Below are 20,980 nucleotides of genomic sequence, written 5' to 3'. Positions count from 1 at the left end.
GCACACTAATGCTTTCATTTTGAAAGATGCGGAAATAGGACAGGTGTCGGATTTGTATACTGCGAAGGAAATGTTCAAATACATTCCCTTACATGAGGAGGTAAATAAGCCAAATACAAATGAACAGGAATGAGATTTGGAGGAAACTACTAAGTGTAATGACCAAGAACTGGCGTTGGAGTATTCAACAAGATATCTGGAGGATACACCTAAAGAAAAACTGGGTATCAGAGCTGTAATTCAGAGCAAGTAAGTGATAGATACACTGATATATTTGTTGATACTGGAAGCATTATTAGCATAATTCATGGAGGATTTTGGGCACAGATTAAAGTTCCAAATGATTGTGTGTTTCTATTAACAGGGACACAATTATGGAGCATCTAAGAACAGAAATCAACAAGAATTAGGAAAGAAGTATTTCTAAGAACAGGTATTGAGCATTTTACATACTTTCAGTCAATGGTTGTATCGCACATGTGTATAAATAAGCTTTTGGATACTGCTTAGATTTATAAATATTGTAACACTATGAACTTTGGGGAACACAACAGATGGAAGAGAAATACTAAAAAACTATCTTGTGACAACTAAATGTGGACAAACAAGCTAGCCTACAAAAGTAGTGGTATAACATAAGGAGCAAACTGATCCACAACACTAGACCCAGTGCCATTCAGAATTATTATTATTATTATTATTATTATTATTCTGATCATGAATATGCAGACATTTTAGTGGGGAGCAAGAATGTGTGTCTATTTAAGGGGAGCTGTTACACAGAATGACTTTAGTTTTGTAGATAGTAAACATTTACTGAGGTAGCATGGAGAAAAAGATTTTATTTTATGTGTCTTCAGGCAGAGTCCATTATGCCAGACACAATTATTGCACATAATGATACAAACAGGACCTTGACCTGCTTTTATTGCGAAATATAAGATACAGTTAAAGAAGATGAGGAGTCAATAAAGTACATTAGTCTGACTGCACCATCATAACAAAGGTCATGAAATTTTAACATAAAATCCAATTATACAAATACATAATGAAACATTAGAGAGAGCCTCAAGTTTTAAAGTTCTCCTTCACAAAGACGAATGAAATGGTCAATACATTTGGCAATGGACCTAGTCGGGGAACTACGAGCTATTCTAAGAGAAAAATTGTCCTTAACTCTAAAAATACTTTACAGTATACATGTTCTTGGATGATAGTATTTATCACCTTCTATTAGTATATGTACAATGTCCATGTCAATGAGGCAGGAACTGAGCCTGGAGAACAAATTAATTTTAACAAATTTCTTGTCTTATTGGCATTCATGTGATCTGCTCTTAGTTTGTTAAGAGTAACAATTTTTCTTCTTGTGGGCACCACGTTAGGCAACCAAGGGTGCCTTGGAATCTGTTGCTGAAATGCACAATACCACTTATCTCTGATTTTACAGTCAATGTCTACTAACTTTGTCCAGTTTATTTCTACTTCATTAGCGAGTCATCTACGAAAATAACTGTATGGTAGGGGTGTGTCAACGAGAAGTAGATGTTGCCCCACTTTCGCCAGTTGATCTGAACATCTGTTGTACCTAAGTCCACGTCCCAGTATCCACTGAAGATGAATCTGTTTAAGCATTTTCTTTGCTCAACTGAGCCTTCACAGTACATCTGTGCCAAAGGATTAACAATTGTTCTTTCAGCTGTTCTCATAAGAATAGCTTGATGAATGGTGTGCAGCACCACAGTTAATATCAATCACGGATTAGGTAACAGGAAGTTTGTTCACACCTATTTGATCATCAAAAAATGCAGCTCCCACAGAGACATACGTTTTGGAATCACCTGTGTACAGTCTGTACCAATCATGTCAATTACATTCCAATTTTAATGGTGTATACTCTTTCAGTTCACTTAACACTGCACTGAATTGAACTGAATTTTATTTGATCCTGTAAGATTACATTGTGTACAGTAAATGTACGTGTAATATAGGACATGTCAAAGTATTAAAATTCTTTATCACTTATTTTTCTACACCTTTAGCTTACATTTTTACATCACTGATAATGAATAACAATATATACAAATTTAATGGCATAAGTATTCTGCAACACTGTAAAACTCTTTTTCAATGAGATAGTCTTTAAGTTTCTTTGGAAAGTCATTGTGAAGTACACTATATTGCACTGTCTGATGTTCCAAGATTTCACCAAACTATATGGTATTTGTAGGAAGGGCTTGGGTTTCCTCAACCAGTATGACTTAGTCTGTTTCAGATGTAACAGTCAAAGTAATTTCCAATGTAATGGATCATTGATAGAGGATTTGGCCCTCAACATGTAATGACCACATAAGAGTTTTTGTCTCTTAACAAGTGGAGGAACTGCCTGTTACACTTGCTTGACAGATACAAGGAGTTGTTTTAATACAGCCTCCGCAAATACACAGAGCTGCTGATTTTATATGGTCTAGAATTGTCAATAATGACTTGAGAATGGAGTCACACAGCATGCAGTCATGTTTCATCTTGTTCCTAATTAATTGCTTATATAGATGTACGAGCTTCCTAGGGTCAGCTCCCTAGCCAGTGCAATACAAAGCTTTCAGGATGTTAATTCTCCTATGTACCTTAGGCTGGAGTTTGTTGATATGTTTTTGCCATGCCAGTCTAATGTCTAGCCATATCCTCTGAAATTTAACACGAGTAGATGCTGAAATAGTTTGGTTATTAATTTGCAAGGAAACTGCATCTTTGTCTACCCTAGATCTAGTAAAGATAGTGAGTTGGCATTTCTCAGGCACGACATCAATTCCTATCTTGGGTAACCAAGTTACCCTACTATTGACACCTCAAAGCAGGTAGTTCAAGGCATGGTTCTCGTTCTTGTGCTGGGAATACGTTTAAAAATTGTTTGTGCACTGTAGAAAGGTGACAGGATAATGTAATCATTTACCTATCTCTCTGGTATATACATTAAAAAGCAGCAGACTTAAGTGGTCCTTGTGGCAAAACTTTATAGACAGCTGTGGGAATCAGTTGTCCTTTGTGCTTAATTTTAAGATCCTGTGGTGTATTAAACGTGTGCATTAGTTACCTATTTTTGACAGTGTACCCAGATTACATAGGATTCATTGTAATACAGAAATATCCACATTGTCGTACGCATCCTTTATTTCTACAAAGTCTGCATACGTATATAAGACTGTCAGAGAAGATCAGTTGCACATCTCTAATGAAGGTACCAAGTGAATCTAATGCGCCAACACTTTTCCGAAACAAAATATCCTACTGTGAAGTCTAACCCATTCTTGATAATCGTATTCATAATATTTCAGATTCAGGAGATTAAGGATATTGGTTAGTTAAACAGTCAAGGATGAACACAGTGATCAGTCGTTTATTAATCTGTAGTTTATTGCAGATCTAGCTAGATTTCAGCTACAATATAACCATCACCTGTGTGTTTAGTAGCAGAAAGCTTGTATAAGCACACATTAAAACAACCTCCAAGTGTCCATAGCTCAGTTCACATTAGCTAGTTCTGCAATCAATACACAACTGACTGCTATGTTCATCCCTGATTATAAACATTTCACATTCGTTGAGCACAACCATTCCTAATGGAATCCAACCTGAGGTTAATTAGATGTTTGCTGATTTGTATGTGTGTGTGAGACGTGTACTGCCTGTAGTAGATTGATTTTAAGAACACTAGACAAACAGGAGGTTTAAGTCAGTTGATTATGGGTAAATGTCAGGAACCATACAGCACATTTTTTCTGATGCCAGATGTCAGGCTAATAGCATAGACTGGTGACAGCTGTGACATTTAGAAAAGGATAAAATCACATGGAACTACCATCAGTATATGCAACTGACAATTATCTTTGTATGGAGAGTGTGATTTAATATGAGAAATCTTGTGTCTAGCTCTCCCTTGTTTCTTAGCTGGTTAGACAGTAAGATATACAACAAGGTAAAACAATTTTTGTAATAAATAATTATGCAGTAAGGTAATTCAACTGAGATATTTTCATGGAACATGGTAATACAAAAAAATCCATTTGTTATAGAAACAATAATTTCTACTATATAAACGTAGAAGTATACGTAAATGAGGAACTTCATAACAGTTGCTGTGTTTGCACTTAAAAAAAAAAAAAAAAAAAAAAAAACTTTTGTTATTATTTGGGATGGAAATTCATTTACTTTTTTAAGATCATTAAGCCTGTCTCAATGAGTTATTTGTGCATTAACTCAATTAGAAGTGAACACTAAACACTTACCATTTCAATTGAAGTACTGAAAGATGAAATAGGCTGTTCTACATTTGTTTTTGTACATCGGAAATTTACTGTAGCCAGGAGTTTCCTATTGGATTTCAACTGATCACTGCATGCTTGTATTTGAGGCATTCAGAAATAATTTTATTACGAGAATTTGGCACATTAGTAAGAGAGTTGCCAAGACAACGAATAACAAGAGAGATATTTCTATAATCACTTCAAACTATTTGACACACGACCTTACAACCTCATTACATTATACATATGTTATTAAAAAAACCAAACGATGAAATTCCAGGTAGGGATGTCAATGATGTAGGAAAAGGCAGATTGCTACTAACCATAAAGAAGACATGCCAAGTTGCATATAGACACAATTAAAAGACACAAAAGATTTTGGCTACAGCCTCCATCAGTAAACAAAGTGGGATGCAAGCAGCAATCTGGAGGAGACGGGGAAGATGAAGGGATAGTAGTGTGCATGTGGGGGGGAGGGAGGGAGGGAGGGAGGGAGGGAGGGAGAGAGAGAGAAATGCTGTCTAGTGGAGTGTGCAAGGATTGACGGACAACAGGCGCAGTGAACAGCGCCAGGACATTATGGGGCAGGGAGATGGGCAGATGTGTTGGCAAAGGGCTGCAAATGAACATGGTGGGAGATGAGAATGGGGAGGAGATGATAGGATAGAGGGGGTGGAAGTGGTTGGTTTGGTTGGAGGGTGCGTGGACAATATGTTACCGTAGGTTGAGGCTGGGTTAATTACGGGAGCAGATAACGTTTTGTAACGATAATTTCCATCTGCACAGTTCAGAAAGGCTGGTGGTGCAGGGAAGGATGCAGATGGCTCAGGTAGTGAAGCAGCTATTGAAATCAAGTGTGTTATGTTCAGCTGCATGTTGTGCCACAGGGTAGTATTCTTTGCTCTTGGCCACAGTTTGGTGGCAGGCATTCATCCTGGTGGACAGCTGGTTGGTAGTCAAACCAATATAAAAAGTTGTGCAATGACTGCAGCAGAGCTGCTAAATGACATGGCTGCTTTCAAAGGAGACCTGGCCCCTCATGGGATAGGATAAACCTGTGACAGCAGTGGAATAGGAAGTGCTGCATGCTTGGGTTGGGCAGTTTTTGCTCTTAGGTCTTCCACAGGGGTATGATCTTTGTGGCAAGGGATTGGATTGGAAATGACAGTGTAAAGTAGACAACCCTGTGGAACAATATGCAGCTGAATGTAACACACTTGATTTCAATAGCTGCTACATTCTGTGAGCCATCTGGTTCCTCCCCTTGACAATGAAAATTACCTAAAAGTCCTAAAACCGACACTCATGTTTTAAAACCCAGTTAGGAAAAATAACAAATTGACTCTCATTATCATTTGAAACCATTACCAAGTTATCAGTGCATAAAATCAATTAATTAGAATTTTCTTTTCAAAATTTTAGTTACTTTATATTAGTAATACAAAAATCGCTCAAAATTATTATTTGCTTTTAATTCTGCTGGGCGAGTGCAAGAGAATGACTGAGTGAGGGTATGTGGGACATACGTTAATACTTAATATGTCATTTTATGTAAGACTTTGGCACAAACGAACAGTGGGGAAGTTATGGTGCAACCACGATTCAGATGACTTATGTCGGCGTGAGCTTGCTTTTGTATAAAGGCAACCAGGATGAAAGTTAAAGGCAGAATAAGTTTATTTATCAATTTGGAGAATATTTTGTACTTTGCTTATTTTGATGAAACAATATACTCAAAATTTGAAGTTTTAATTATATTAATTACCATCAGATTAGTGGTTGGATAAGGCAAGTTTTGCCGCGAGAATGATCTGGAAGAAACATTCTGATTGGTCGTTTAGATCAACAGCCAATTAGAATTAAGCTGTTCCCACACGAATATAGTGAGGTGGGCAGAGAGTAGAGGAGTACGAGATAGTCGCTTGCTAACTGGCCTACAGATAGCACCATGTTAGATAGCTCCGTAAAAATAGTCTGTACGATGAAGAACTAGTGAGTTAATTTCAGTTAGAACATGTCGTGACTGAAGTAACTGGAGTTACGAACATTTTAATGAAATATTTGGTGTTTCTAAATTAAATAGTTTGGGCATTATGAGCATGTGAACTTTCTGGTCGTAGTAATAATTCCGCGTGGCATGTTTCGTCACCTGTACGGAATACTTTGGCGAGCACTTCTTACTAAGAAGACCACTTAAATGACCAAATGTTTAACTTGCGAAGAGTGGTGGATCTGCGACTGTTAGATAGTGAAAATTAGTTGGGTCAGACTTGCAAAAATTCTGGCTGCTTTTCGAGTGAAAATGTGTTGTAAGACAGTGAATTTTGAAGGATAAAGCTTACCCTATTAAATATGGACTTTGCAGCCATTTCATGTGTTTCCATATGAATAAAAAGCAGATTCAATATAATTTTTAAATGCTTTCCGCAAGTAGACTGCATCCTCCAAACGCTCGATTTTTTAAAATGAACTTTCAGGAACTGACTTTCAACTCGAGTTGCACGGTCTCTGTGTGGTAGGTATTAGTTAGTGGTTTCATCAACGCTGCTTTACACTGCCTAGCACATATCTACTACTACAGAGGGAAGGGCCGTTGGAAGGAAGGAATATCGAGGTAGGTGGACTCTCGATAATTCCGAGAGAGAATGAAGACAACCGACCCCGCCCAGCCACACCCTCACCAACCAGATTTTCTGAACTGCACACATGGGAATTATCCTTATAACACATTCTCCACTCGCATAATTATCCCGGCCTCAAACCACAGAAACACACTGCCCCCACACCCTCCACCAATTGTTTCCACCCCCTCTATCCTATCATTTCCTCCACATTTTCATCTCCCATCCTGTTTACTTGCAGCCTTCTGCGAATGCACCTGCCTGTCTTTCCCCACTCCTCTCCTTTCTTCCCCACCTCCTTGCCCCACAACGTCCTGATGCTGTGTCTGTTGACAGTCAGTCCCTGCACTCTCCACCAGCAGCATTTGTCTATCTCCTAACCCATACACTACTATCTCTTCCCATTCTCCGACCCCTGCAGACTGCGGCTTGGATCCCATGTGATGGTTGCACTCCGGCTTGAGATGCTGGAGTTGGCAGTTGGGTGTGCATGTGGTGTGCTTACTTGTGTATGTGTGAATGGTGTGTCTGTCTCTTTTACTGACGAAGTCTGGCCAAAAGCTTTATGTAAGTGTCTTTTAATTGTGCCTGTCTGTAACTTGAATGTCTGCTTTACGGTAAGCAGCAACTTGTCTTTTCCTACATTATTTAAAAACTATTACTATGTAGCAGTGCAAGTTTTTCAACGTTTCTGTGACACTTTCCAGTGAATCAAACAAATGTGACCAACAAAAACCCTGTGACCATTTACTCTGCCCTTCTTTGTATACATTCTTGGGTCCCAGTTAGTCCTATTTGGTACAGATCCCATGCATCTGAATAATAATATAGGCTTGATCACTCTGGGGTCTAGCAAGTAATCTCTATCATAGATTGCCTACATTTTCCATGTATCCTTCCAATGAACCGAAGTCTGCCACCTGCTTTACTTATGAATGAACGTCTGTATTCATTCTATTTTATATTACTACAAACGTTACACCTAGGTACTGGTATAAGTTGAATGTTTCCAAATGTGACTCATTGAGATTGCACTCATAGGACACTACATTTTACTACTTTGTGAAGTGCATAATTTTATGAAACTTCCTGGCAGATTAAAACTGTGTGCCCGACTGAGACTCAAACTCGGGACCCTTGCCTTTCGCGGGCAAGTGCTCTACCATCTGAGCTACCAAAGCACGACTCACACCCGGTCCTCACAGCTTTACTTCTGCCAGTATCTCGTCTCCTACCTTCCAAACTTTACAGAAGCTCTCCTGCGAACCTTGCAGAACTAGCACTCCTGAAAGAAAGGATACTGCGGAGACATGGCTTAGCCACAGCCTGGGGGATGTTTCCAGAATGAGATTTTCATTCTGCAGCAGAGTGTGCGCTGATATGAAACTTCCTGGCAGATTGAAAGCTGTGAGAACCGGGCGTGAGTCGTGCTTCAGTAGCTCAGATGGTAGAGCACTTGCCCGCGAAAGGCAAAGGTCCCGAGTTCGAGTCTCAGTCTGGCACACAATTTTAATCTGCCAGGAAGTTTCATATCAGCGCACAATCCGCTGCAGAGTGAAAATCTCATTCTGCATAATTTTATGTTTATGAACATTTAAAGAAATTCGCCAACCACTCTGAAATCTTGTCAAGACTTCACTGAATATTTGCACAATTTTTTTCAGGTGGTACTTTATTACAGGTAACTGCATCACTTGCAAAATTATGAGGTATTTAGTCGTTCATGTCTGAAATGTTGCATAGAAAATAGGCAACAGAGAAAAGCAGAATAATATGAACACATACAAAGAAAATAGGGACACAATGTGAGGCAAATAGAGCCATATAATAACAGTTACATACAAACAGATTACAAACACTAAATATAATCAGACCAAAAATCAGTGACCTCTATGGCATTGTAACTGCCCCACAACAGGTCCTCCAGTGTGCAGGAAACTGGGCACTGAGGACAATTGTAGAGGTCCCTGGTGGTTTATTCAGCTCCATGTTTGCAAAAATTTGATGGGTCCCCAAGATAGTTCCATTTGGCCATATTATTCTTTGTTCTACCCACACCACGCCTTGGTCTGTTTAGGGACTTCCACTTTTCCATTGCACGTTTTCACCTGGGGTGGAAGGCCTCGAAGGTGGGATCCATGATGTGATATCTGTGTTTCTGGTTGTCCACAGGTTTTGTCGTGCCACTGACGGTGTTGTACTGTCTTTGATGGAAATTTTTAGAAAGCTCTTCATAGCTTTCAGTCTGCTTGGGGGGGGGGGGGGGGGGAGGAGGAGGTTGATGTCCATACAGAGGATGAGCATTGTTAGTTGCTATTAATACTGTCTGCCAGGTCATTAATATATAACTAGGGTCCCAACACATTACCCTGAAGAACACTAGAAGTTACTTCTACATCTGTCAGTGAATGTCCAGCTAGAGTCCTTCCTACCAAGACAATACGAATCCAGTCACAAATTTTGTTTGAGACCCCTTACAATCTTACTTTCATTGAAAACAGTGGTGTGTATTGACTCACAACAATTACTTGACTCCTAATAACAGAAAGTAGAGTCAGTTGTTCTCATTATTATTGCAGGTTACATTCCTACAATGTCACATTTGTATTCAGTATCTTTCATTCCAGATGATCTGTAAAGGCTTCAATAATGATAGCCTAGTTGTAAGTATTCAGTGCCTAAAGCAACATGCCAGTTTGAAAGTGAGTGTTTTATTCATTTTTCCAAAAACTAAAATTCTCATTTTCCTTTACATGTGTGTGTTAATGCTTACCTTAAAGTGATTAGGATCACACAAAATCAGAAGCTCAAATCCTAAACCCCTTGAAAATGGCATGCCACCAAATCTCTCCTCTGGACCCCATCGTGAATCAATTAAGCTGTTTCTGACTACCACACTTTCGGGAAAGCGAATTGATAGGTGGAGAGCAATGTCATGTTGGTCGTAGGGTCCACACCTTAAGTTGACAACAAATCTGAAACAAAGAGTAGATACTGAAGCATCCAGTGGCCTTTGCCACAATAGTCAAGAACATTAATGCCTTTATCAAAATTAACTTTTAACAACATTATTGTGTGAATTGTGTAAATGCCTGCTAGTGAGGAACATACACTATGTGATCGAAAGTATCTGGATATGTGGATGAAAATGACTTACAAGTTTGCTGTGCCCTCCAGCGGTAATGCTGGAATTCAGTATGGTGTTGGCCCACCCTTAGCCTTGATGACAGCTTCCACTCTCGCAGGCATACGTTCAATCAGGTGCTGGAAGGTTTCTTGGGGAATGGCAGCCCATTCTTCACGGAGTGCTGCACTGAGGAGAGGTATCGATATCGGTTGGTGAGGCCTGGTACGAAGTCAGCATTCCAAAACACCCTAAAGGTGTTCTATAGGATTCAGGTCAGGACTCTACGCACGCCAGTCCATTACAGGGATGTTGTTGTTATGTAACCACTCTGACAGGGATGTTGTTATCATGTAACCACTCCACCACAGACCATGCATTACGAACATGTGCTCGATTGTGTTGAAAGATGCAATTGCCATCCCCGAATTGCTCTTCAACAGTGGGAAGCAAGAAGGTGTTTAAAATATCAATCTAGGCCTGTGCTGTGGTAGTGTCATGCAAAACAACAAGGTGTGTAAGCCCCCTCCATGAAAAACACTATCACACCATAACACCACCGCCTCTGAATTTTACTCTTGGCACTACACATGCTGGCACATGACGTTCACCAGGTATTTGCCACACCCACACCCTGCCATAGGATCGCCACATTGCATACCATGATTTGTCACTCCACACAATGTTTTTCCACTGTTTAAACGTCTAATGTTTATGTTCACTACACCAAGCAAAGCATCATTTTGCATTTACCGACGTGATGTGTGGCTTATGAGCACCCGCTTGACTATGAAATCCAAGTTTTATCACCTCCCACCTAACTGTCATAGTACTTGCAGTGGATGCTGATGCAGTTTGGAGCTCCTGTGTGATGGTGTGGACAGATGTCTGCCTATTACACATTATGACCCTTTTCAACTGTCGGTGGTCTCTGTCAATCAACAGACAAGGTCGGCCTGTACACTTTTGTGCTGTGCGTGTCCCTTCACATTTCCACTTCACTATCACATCGGAAGCAGTGGACCTAGGGATGTTTAGGAGGGTGGAAATCTCGTGTACAGACATATGACAAGTGACACCCAATCACCTGACCACGTTCAAAGCCCGTGAGTTCCGTGGAGCGCCCCACTCTGCTCTCTCCTGATGTCTACTGACAACTCTGGTTGCTGATATGGAGTACCTGGTGATAGGTGGCAGCACAATGCACGTAATATGAAAAACATATGTTTTTGGGGGTCTCCGGATACTTTTTATCAATATAGTGTACCTTTGTTGAGCCTATTGCTTTGCTACCACAAATTACGCCATCGCATGAGCTACATCTTCATTATCATCCAACTGTTGCTAAACTGCTGTAATGTCAAATCTGCATCTGCATCTATATGACTGCTCTGTGATTCACACTTAAAAACCTGGCACGGGCTGCAACAAACCACTTTTAGACGATTTCTCTACTGTTCCATTCTTGAACAGCACACCACAGGAAAAATGAACATTAAATCTTCCTGTAAGAGCTCTGATTTATCTTATTTTGTTATGATCATCATTTCTCCCTGTATATGTGTGTCTCAACAGTGTGTTTTTGCATTTGGAGCAGGAAGTTGGTGATTGAAGTTTTGTGAAAAAATCTCACCACAGAGAAAAATGCCTTTGTTTTTTTATGCCCGCCACTCCAACTTACATATCATAGCCATGACAGTCTTCCCTATTTTGCAATAGTACAAAATGAGTTGCTCTTATTTGAAGTTTTTCAGTGTCCCATGTCACTCCTCTCTGATGAGGCTCTTATACTGAACTGCAAGGCTTTAGCAAAACACAGACATGCATTGTATAAGCAGTCTCTTTAGTGGATTTGCCGTATCTTCTAAGTGTTCCGCCAATAAACCATAGTCTTTGGTTCAGTTTCCCCACAACACTATATGTGATCATTCCAATGTTAGTTGCTTGTAACTGTAATCCCTAGATAAAGTGCGACCTTTAGATTTATGTGATATTTGTGTAACTGAAATTTAATGGATTCCTTTTAGAACTCGCCTGGATGACCTCACACTTTGCATTATTTAGAGAAAATTGCCATTTTTTGCTCCATACAGATACCTTGTTCAATCATTTTGCAATTAGTTTTGATCTTCTGATGACTTTGCATATGATTCTGTCATTTATTGTCTAATAAGCAGTCTATGAGGCCTGCTCATATTGCCTCCTAAATCATAAGGAATAGCAGAGGTCCTATAACACTTCCTTGGGGAGCGCCAGATATCATTTCCATTTTATTCTATGATTTTCTGTCAATTGTTACTTACTGTAATCTTTCTGGCAGGAAATGACAAATCCACTCACACAACCAATGGGCATGTGATCTGATTAGAAGCCACTTCTGAGGAAAGGCATCAAAAGCTTTCTGGAAATCTAGAAATATGGAATCCATTTCAGATTCTGTGTTGACAGCATTCACTGCTTCATGAGCTAATTATGTTCCACTTGAATGATATTTTCTGAGTCTGTGATGACCACATATCAGATACTGAATCTTGCTCATAACTAATCTACTTTGTCCTATCACAAAATGTGATTATATTGTTTTTATGTCACAGCCAAAAGTCACATGTGTGTTACAAAATAACTAGATGTCAAAGTTCTCATAAAAGCACTGAAGCAGAAGTAATGACAGAGGCTGAAATCTGCTGAAGCCAAAAAGTTCTGGCAAATTTTTACCAAGGACATAATGGTTTACACAAAGTTGGTCAAATTCAGTTGGTTCCTGTTAGAAAAAATATACCTCGTAGTGAAGCTTAAGTAAAGAGTTGCTATGAATTAGTGTGGGTATGCACTGTACCTGATAATGGAATTACGTTAATAATGGATTCTTTTTGTTGACCCACTGACTTAAATGATTGCTGAAAATTTCAAAGATAACTGAGTCAGATTTTGAATAAGTATATGTCTTGGTGGTGATTTCAGTTTATCTTCAATATGGCAGTAAAAATATATATTTAAAGTTGGTGGTAAATATAAACATTGTCTGAAATTGTACTAAGTTGTTTAATTGAAAATTTCTTTGAGCAATTTCTTTCAGAGGCCACACAAAGTGTTGTGATAACATACTGGAGTCTCTCAGCAATAAACAATCTGGAGAAAATAGTGTGTCATTAGGGATACAGGAATTGGGGATATCAAAATTATTGTAACAAAACTGAATATTGTAACAACCAAGTCCACCAAAAAGTGACTCAAAATATGTTTATTTTAAAAAGCACATAAAAAAAACTGCTGGACACCTTCCCAGAAATGTTCTCTTTTCTTTTCATATAATCATGTACGTATTGACTGCATGCTGCTCAAATTCAAATATATAGTGATGATAGCTAATGAGCATTTCAACTAAGTTGGTTATTAAAAGATGACACGAATTTCCCATTGTCCTCAAATGCTCCAAATACAAAAACTCGTCAACTGGTTCTCTGACCTTACTGTTAATTTTTGCTATTTTCATTTCAGTGTGATGATTTAATTGTTTCTCTTACCCAATTTTCATTGTATCTTCTCACATTCTCTCAGACACACTTTTGAATAAAATTAATCTGTTCAGCACATTCAATTATACCAACATTATCACTTGCAAGAAAACTCTCACTTTTTTTCACACCTGCAACGTATTTTCTGTCAGCCTAAGTACATTTGTTAAATAACTACCCAATTTCCTAATGTCTTTCTAAGATGCTAAATTTCTCACTTCATTTCATCTGTTACACCTCCATATTCTTAAATAAATTCTCATGATCTACATTTCTGTTTCCCTGCCTGATGAGTTTGTTTCTTTCCATCTTTGTGTTTATCTTCATTCTGGATCTTATAAGTCTATGATTACATGAAGCGACAGAACTATAGGACACAAAGAAAGGCAAGAGACTATTATTATGTCATACAGTGAAGTTTCAGAGTACTTGACTCCTTACATACAGCATGTCTCAAAAAAAATCTGTGTACAATAATTTAGAGTAAAGCATACCTGTCAGCCGAATGTGGCACAGAACCATGAATTCTCACCATTTTTCCGGGTCGCATACTTCCATCAATGCCTCCCAAAAAAGGGACAGGCTGAAACACACATTGGAACATATGTTAGGTAGGACACAAAGAAATATCAACTGAGTATATGTGAGCCAAAAAATTGAAAACTCCAATCCGTATAAGAGAAGGCAGAGACAAAACTAGCAGCAATGTCTGTGGACAATAAAGCCAATGAAAAGATAAGAATAACGTATTATCAAACAATGGAAAGTCCAGGATGGAATAAAAACAATATTATAGAAATTCTTCCAGTCCATATGTGGCATACAACAAACCAGTGCTTAATAGTATTAGTTAAAAACAGTCTTGGTTGCAATTTTATTTTTTTATTTTTCAACGACGCATTTTGCCTTATTTAGGCATCTTCAGGTTATCTTTTCTAGATGGACGAGAGAGGCACCAAGATCTGCATAATGCATTCCCGTTCACGGGAGCGAGTAACAGAGTAAGATGGGGGCTCAGGTAGTAAGCATCATATTGTGTAGAGGACAGATTGCTGCTCACCATATAGAGGAGACACTAAGTCACTGACAGGCACAATGAGAAGATTGCTACACATTTTAGCATTTACAAAAGCACAACTCACACACTCATGGCCTCTGTTTCTGGCTGCAGTGGCTTCACTGACCTGTAACTGCACCTAATTGGAGCAGCAATCTGGTGGTCGGTGTAAGAAGGCGGCATGGAGGACAGAGGGAGGCAATAGCAGGGTGGGGTGGAGGAAGGTGAAGGTGTACTGCTACCTGAAGGAGCATGGAGGAGCATGGTAGGGACAAGGTAGGACTGCTAGGGGCAGGGCAGTTGGGGGGGGGGGGGGGGGGGGGGAGGAAAAGGAGAGAACTAGAAAAGGGAAAAAGGACTACAGGCTGCTTCTGTGGAATAGAAGGCTGTGTTGTGCTGGAATGGGGGCAGAGAATGGGATAGGTAAGTGGAGGACAGGCACTAATAAAGAGTGAATGAAATTAGAATTATATTAATACCTTCAGCTGCTTACGGGCGTTTATATATATGAAATGGGACAGGTGAAAATGTGTGCCCCAACTGGGACTCGAACCCGGGATCTCCTGCTTACATGGCAGACACTCTACCCATCTGAACCACCGAGGGCACAGAGGATAGTGCGACTGCAGGGACTATCTCACGTGCGCCTCCCACGAGACTCACATTCTCACCTTGTATGTCCACACACTACATTCATAGTGTCATACCCCAACATACTCATTACTCATGGAAAACATTCTTACCAAGTCCCGTAAGAGATCGGGACACCATATCCACATAATTATGTACTTCTGGCAATACCTTCTTCTTCTGTTCGGATGCACACATATTCCCCGAACTCTTATGTGACTTGATAAGAATGTCTTCCACGAGTAATGAGTATATTGAGGTAGGACACTGTGAATGTAGTGCGTGGACATGCAAGGTGAGAATGTGAGTCTCGCGGGAGGCATGCACGAGATAGTCCCTGCAGTCGCACTATCCTCTGTGCCCTTGGTGGCTCAGATGGATAGAGCGTCTGCCATGTAAGCAGGAGATCCCTGCTTCGAGTTCCGGTCGGGGCACACATTTTCACCTGTCCCCATTGACATATATCAACACCCGTAAGCAGCTGAAGGTATAAATATAATTCTAATTTCGTTCTCGATGGCTGCAGGTCATCAGTGGTGTCTGTTCTTTCGGACATGTCCGAAAAGAACAGACACCATATCCATATATATAATAAAGATTGAGGTCAGTGGGGTTACAGGAACGAAGGACATATTCCAGGGAGAGTTCTCACATGCACAACTCAGATAAGCTGGTGTTGTTAGGAAGGATCCAGATGGCACCAGCTGTGTAGCAGTTGAAGTGGAGCACATTGTGCTGGGCAGCATGTTCAGCAACTGAGTGGTCCAGCTCTTTCTTGGCCACAGTCTGGAAGCGGCCATTCATGCAGGCAAACAGTTTGTTAGTCGCGATGCCCACATAGAAAGCAGTACAGTGGTTGCAGCTTATTTTGTAGACCACATCACTGCTTTCACAGGTAGTCCTGCCTTTGATGGGATAGGAGACGTCTGTGACCAGACTGGAATAGGTGCTGGTGGATAATTTCTGGAACAGGTCTTGAATCTAGGTCTATTGTAGGGACATGAGCTGTAAGGCATGGGGTTGGGAGCAGGGGTGGAGTAGGTATATACAGGGTGAGTCAGGAGGAAAGGTACGTGCTTTGAGGGGTGACAGTATTAGTGATACTGAATGAAAAGCTTCATATGGATTTATGCACTACTCCAAATGGTTTCCGAGATGGAACACATTTAATATTCATTGTTATTTATTTTCTGTACTATCAAACATTGTCACTACTTGCAAGGTACAACAGTAGCGTAGAGCAAGTTGGGACAAACAGTTTGATATGGGACACTTGTAGTCTATAAAGTTGGGAAATTACATCAAATTCGCCTACAAAAACTACGTACGCTACAACGCATGCACGTTGAGTGAGTTTTTCAACATTCTCGCACTATCTTCGCACAAACCATTAGTTCTAGACAAAAAAATGAATAGGACCTTTTTTGTAGGAAATTTAATATAGTTTTTAATTTTGTACTGCGACACATTTTCGCTGGAGGGTGCATTTTCCAAGTTATTCACGAAAATTGTACAAAAGTGATATTAAATGTATCCTATCTTGGAAACCATTCAGAATAGGTATGAAGTTTTTGGTTCAGAACCACTAATATTATCACCCCTCAGAGCATGTACCTTTCCTCCTGACACATACTGCATAGGTTTGGTGGGTGGCGGAATACCACTATGGGAGGTACAGGAAGGAAAGTGGGTAGAATATTCCTCATTTCAGGGCACGACAAGAGGTACTTGAAATCTGGGCAGAAAATGTGATTCAGTTGCTTCATCAGTCGTGGGTGGTGTGGTAATGAATCACGACGAGGGGAGAGCTCTTTTGTGGCTGGATAATTGGTGCATTGGGGGGGGGGGGGGATGGAAGGGGGGAGGGGTTGGTGACGGAAGAGACAAAGCATGGGAGATCTGATTCTGTACAAGACTGGGAGGGTAACTTCAATCTGTGAAGGTATATTTGGAGAGGGACTGCTTGTCAGTGCACACATGACAACCACTGATAGCTAGACTGTGGCAGCTGTTGAAGTGGAGGTATTGCTGGTGGTTGGTAAGTTTGATATGGATGGAGCTACTGATGTAGCCATCCTTGAACTGGAGGTCAACAATGAAGAAGGTGACTTGTTGGGTCGAGGAGCACCTGGTGAAGCAAATGGGCGAAAGGTTTTGAAGTGTCCTCAACATCAGTTCTGATCACAAATATGTCATCACTGAATTTGAACAGGTGAGGGATTTAGGATTCTGGGTGATTAGGAAGGATTGCTCCAGATGGCCAATGAAAAAGTTGGCAAAGGATGGTGCTACGGGTGTGCCCACTGCCGATGCATTTTCATTGTCCATCCTTCCTCCACCCCTGCTCCCAACTACTTGACTTGTGGTACACATCTCTACAATAGAACTACATGCATGACCTGCCTCATACATCCTCCCATCAGTAAATGCACCAGTCTGGTCCACAGATGTCTCCTATCCCATCAAAGGCAGGGCTACCAGTGAAAGGAGTCATGTGCTCTGCAAACTAAGCTGCAACCACTGAGCTGCTTTCTTTGAGGGCATGACAACTAACAGACTGTCTGTCTGCATGATTGTCCACTGCCAAACTGTGGCCAAGAGACAGCTAGACCACTGAGTTGCTGTATATGCTTCTCAGCATAATGTCCTTCACTTCAACGACTGCTTCACAGCTTGCGAGATCTGGATCCTTCCTACCAACACCAGCTTTTATGAAATGTGCAGGTGGGAACCCTCCCTGCGATATATCCTACATTCATTAACCACCTTGGCCTTAACCTTCACTAACCTCTGTCCGTAACTTACCTATATCCTTCCCTGCTCCCACTCCAGCACAACACAACCTTCCATTCCACCAACACGCCCATTAGTCCTCCTCCCCTTCCCTACCTCTCTCTTTTTCCACTCACCCCCCCCCCCCTTTTTTCCCTAAATCTTCCAACTGCAGCTAGCAGCACTATCTTGTCCCCACCTCATCTCTGCATGCTCCCACAAGTAGCACTCTACTCCACTATGTGGCTAAGAGGAGTCGTCCTTCAGATATCATCCATATTTACAGATGATGGGTTCTAGCAAACCTCATTTGCAGAGTGACACAGTGAGTTTTTCAGGTGTCTTGAGGAAACTCCTTATTGGCACTTTAGCTGTGAACATGTTTGCTAGTATCTGAACTGATTTCTGGTGGACTTTAGTCCTGTCTTTGCTGGATGCCAGGTAGAAAAATGACTTGACAGGATGGAATGCCTGCACTTTGACTGCCACTGGGAGAAGGTTGGAAGTGGAGGGGGGGATGATTGGGGGGGGGGGGACATACCTCAACCACATCTAACCTGGATGACAGGTCAGTGGCAAACATACTGTATGGCAAGCACAACCACTCAACCATTCTCCACTCTGTGCTTGCTATTACCCCAAGAGTGGCAATACTGCTGGAGTGAGGTGCCTCTCTAGGGCAGTAGTCACCACTAGTAGTGGCATCTCCATTGCTGCTAGTCAGTACAGGGGGTGGGTATCTGGGTGCCGGGTGAAGCTGGTGTTATGTTGCATTCTGGAATGTTGGTTTATTTGCTGATTAAACATCAACAAAATTTTTTGTACAATTTCTTAAATCATTTGCTTGGGTTGGAGCCCATTATCAATGAAAATTGCATGCCTGGGTTTTCTACAAAAATTTTTCCATTTTGTAGGGAAGAGGGCATAACCCTAAAACTGTCATCTTTTTATGTAAAGGATTTTGCCAATTTCGAGATATATGTATCATAATAGCTTTGTTTCACAGGTGACACAAAAACATCATTGCATCATACAGAATTGATTCTTATCCACTGAATATATGAATAAAATCTTTGTACACCAGAAGCTTGGGGGGGGAGGGGGGGGGGGGGGGGGAGTGCCAGTGCCCACGAGGACACCCATGAGTATTCATGGCAACTCTTCAATGAAATGTTAATGTCTTGGATCATATCTATGAAAGTGTGTAGACTACATGTATAGTTCTTATGAGCTTATGAGGGAGAATATGTTACTGTATGGATACATGTGTAATTCCTGGACCACTTGAACTATTGGTAGTGCATCTTTCCTACTTGGGAATCATTATACGATACTTCACCAAATGTTTTAAAAGCAAAACCAATTGGGCATTTGGAGTCATCCGAGTTGCAGTGTAAAAGGAGCAAATACATCCCTTATTGTTATGCATTGGCCACTATGAGCACTGGTGGGAGTGTATGCTGCTGGGCATACTGCAGTGAAGAACTTGTTTTCTACACCTAAAATGATATGAACATCAGAAATACCCTTCTCACATGCTTGGGTCCACTGTCAAATGGTGCAGCATGTATAAGGGCTATGACCTCTCACTGGCTTGCAAAATGAACTTCAAATTGCTTGTTACTTGGTGGCTAATAGCCAAACTACAAATCCAAAGGTCAAACTTAATTGGTTCTGGGATTTTTTTCTGACGTTTATCGCTTCTTTCACCTCCTGTAATAATTTGTTAATATGAAAAGTGCCAAGTTGCACCATATTTCGGAGACCACATTAAATTGTCAGTCCCCTAAGATCTGAGTGGAAAAGTCAAGCAAATAGCACCTGGAATAGAACAATTTCTAGTGAAGCGTGACAGTGTTCAAAGCAACCTTTGAGTTGAATACAGATTTACCATTAATAATAATTTTTTGTACAAATTCTACAATTTTGATTGTCTCAGCAGGCACAGAACAACATCCTCTCTGCAAAATACTTCCAAGGCCACTGTCATAGAAGATAAAAATGTTCTATGTAGTTAGCTCCAATAATGTTCCTTTCCAGTTTCTTTTTGCAGAGTCTCACAAACAGTGTAAGAAGAAACTGAAGAGGGACAAAACACAGATTAACAATCTAGAACACAGGAGGTATCGCAAAGAATCACTTGATTTAAAAAAAATCATAACTATTACATTATTTAAGATATGTGCGTGAACAACATACTGCTGGAAAGAGCAATCTCTCAAGTTTTTCATGGTTCCTGCTGGGTAGCGGTAGTGTGTGCCCACTTCAGTTCTAGTAAAAATAGTGTCGCGACAACACAAAGCGTTTTGTGTTCTACGTTTTGCGCAGTGCAGGTCAGTAATAACTGTTCAGCATGACTTTCATACTAGGTATGGTGTGCATCCTCCTATAGCACATAGCATTTGATGATGGCATGAACAATTCTGAGACACAGGTTGTTTGTGTAAATGCAAATCGCCGGGCTGTCCTCGAGTGTCTGACACAGATGTCGAGTGCATCCACCATAGTTTCACAGGGAGTCTGCAGAAATCCGTTTGCCATGCAGCTCGACAGCTCAACATGTCCCTGATGTCCATCTGGCGTGTGTTGTGTCAACTTTTACACATGAAACCATGTACAAAATTCAGCTAATGCAAGCTCTTCGTGAATGTGACAAACAACATGTGGAGTTTTGTAACTTTGTTCTTGGCAAGATGGAGGATGACAGTTTTCTTCCATGCTTAGTGTTTAGTGACGAGGCAATATTCCATTTAAATGGAAGGGAGATTCATCATAATGTGAGAATATGTGGTATGGAATAACCACATAAAGTTGTATAACATGAGAGGGATTCTCCAAAATTTGACGTGTTTTGTGCAGTTTCACGGGAAAAGGTGTGTAATCCATTTTTCTTTGCCAAGAACACTGTTACAGGAAGCACATATCTTGATACGCTTGAGAACTATTTTTCCCACAGC

The 20,980-nt window shown here is 40.5% G+C and overlaps 1 protein-coding gene across 6 annotated transcripts in view; it reads right to left on the bottom strand.

Moving 5' to 3' along the window:
• Positions 1-20,980, bottom strand: part of LOC124614006 (galectin-4-like) — a 141,934-nt gene that overhangs the window by 76,705 nt on the left and 44,249 nt on the right. For all 6 annotated transcript variants that reach the window (XM_047142820.1, XM_047142816.1, XM_047142821.1 and 3 more), the window contains exons 3-4: positions 14,059-14,147; positions 9,699-9,900 (exon numbers count right to left, since the gene is read on the bottom strand). In XM_047142820.1, coding sequence (XP_046998776.1) covers positions 9,699-9,900; positions 14,059-14,147 — 291 coding nt within the window. The remainder of the gene's footprint in view (positions 1-9,698; positions 9,901-14,058; positions 14,148-20,980) is intronic.

This window comes from Schistocerca americana, chromosome 4 (genome assembly GCF_021461395.2).
Source record: "Schistocerca americana isolate TAMUIC-IGC-003095 chromosome 4, iqSchAmer2.1, whole genome shotgun sequence".
Lineage (NCBI taxonomy): Eukaryota > Metazoa > Arthropoda > Insecta > Orthoptera > Acrididae > Schistocerca > Schistocerca americana.
This window is presented reverse-complemented; position numbering and strand designations above follow the sequence as displayed.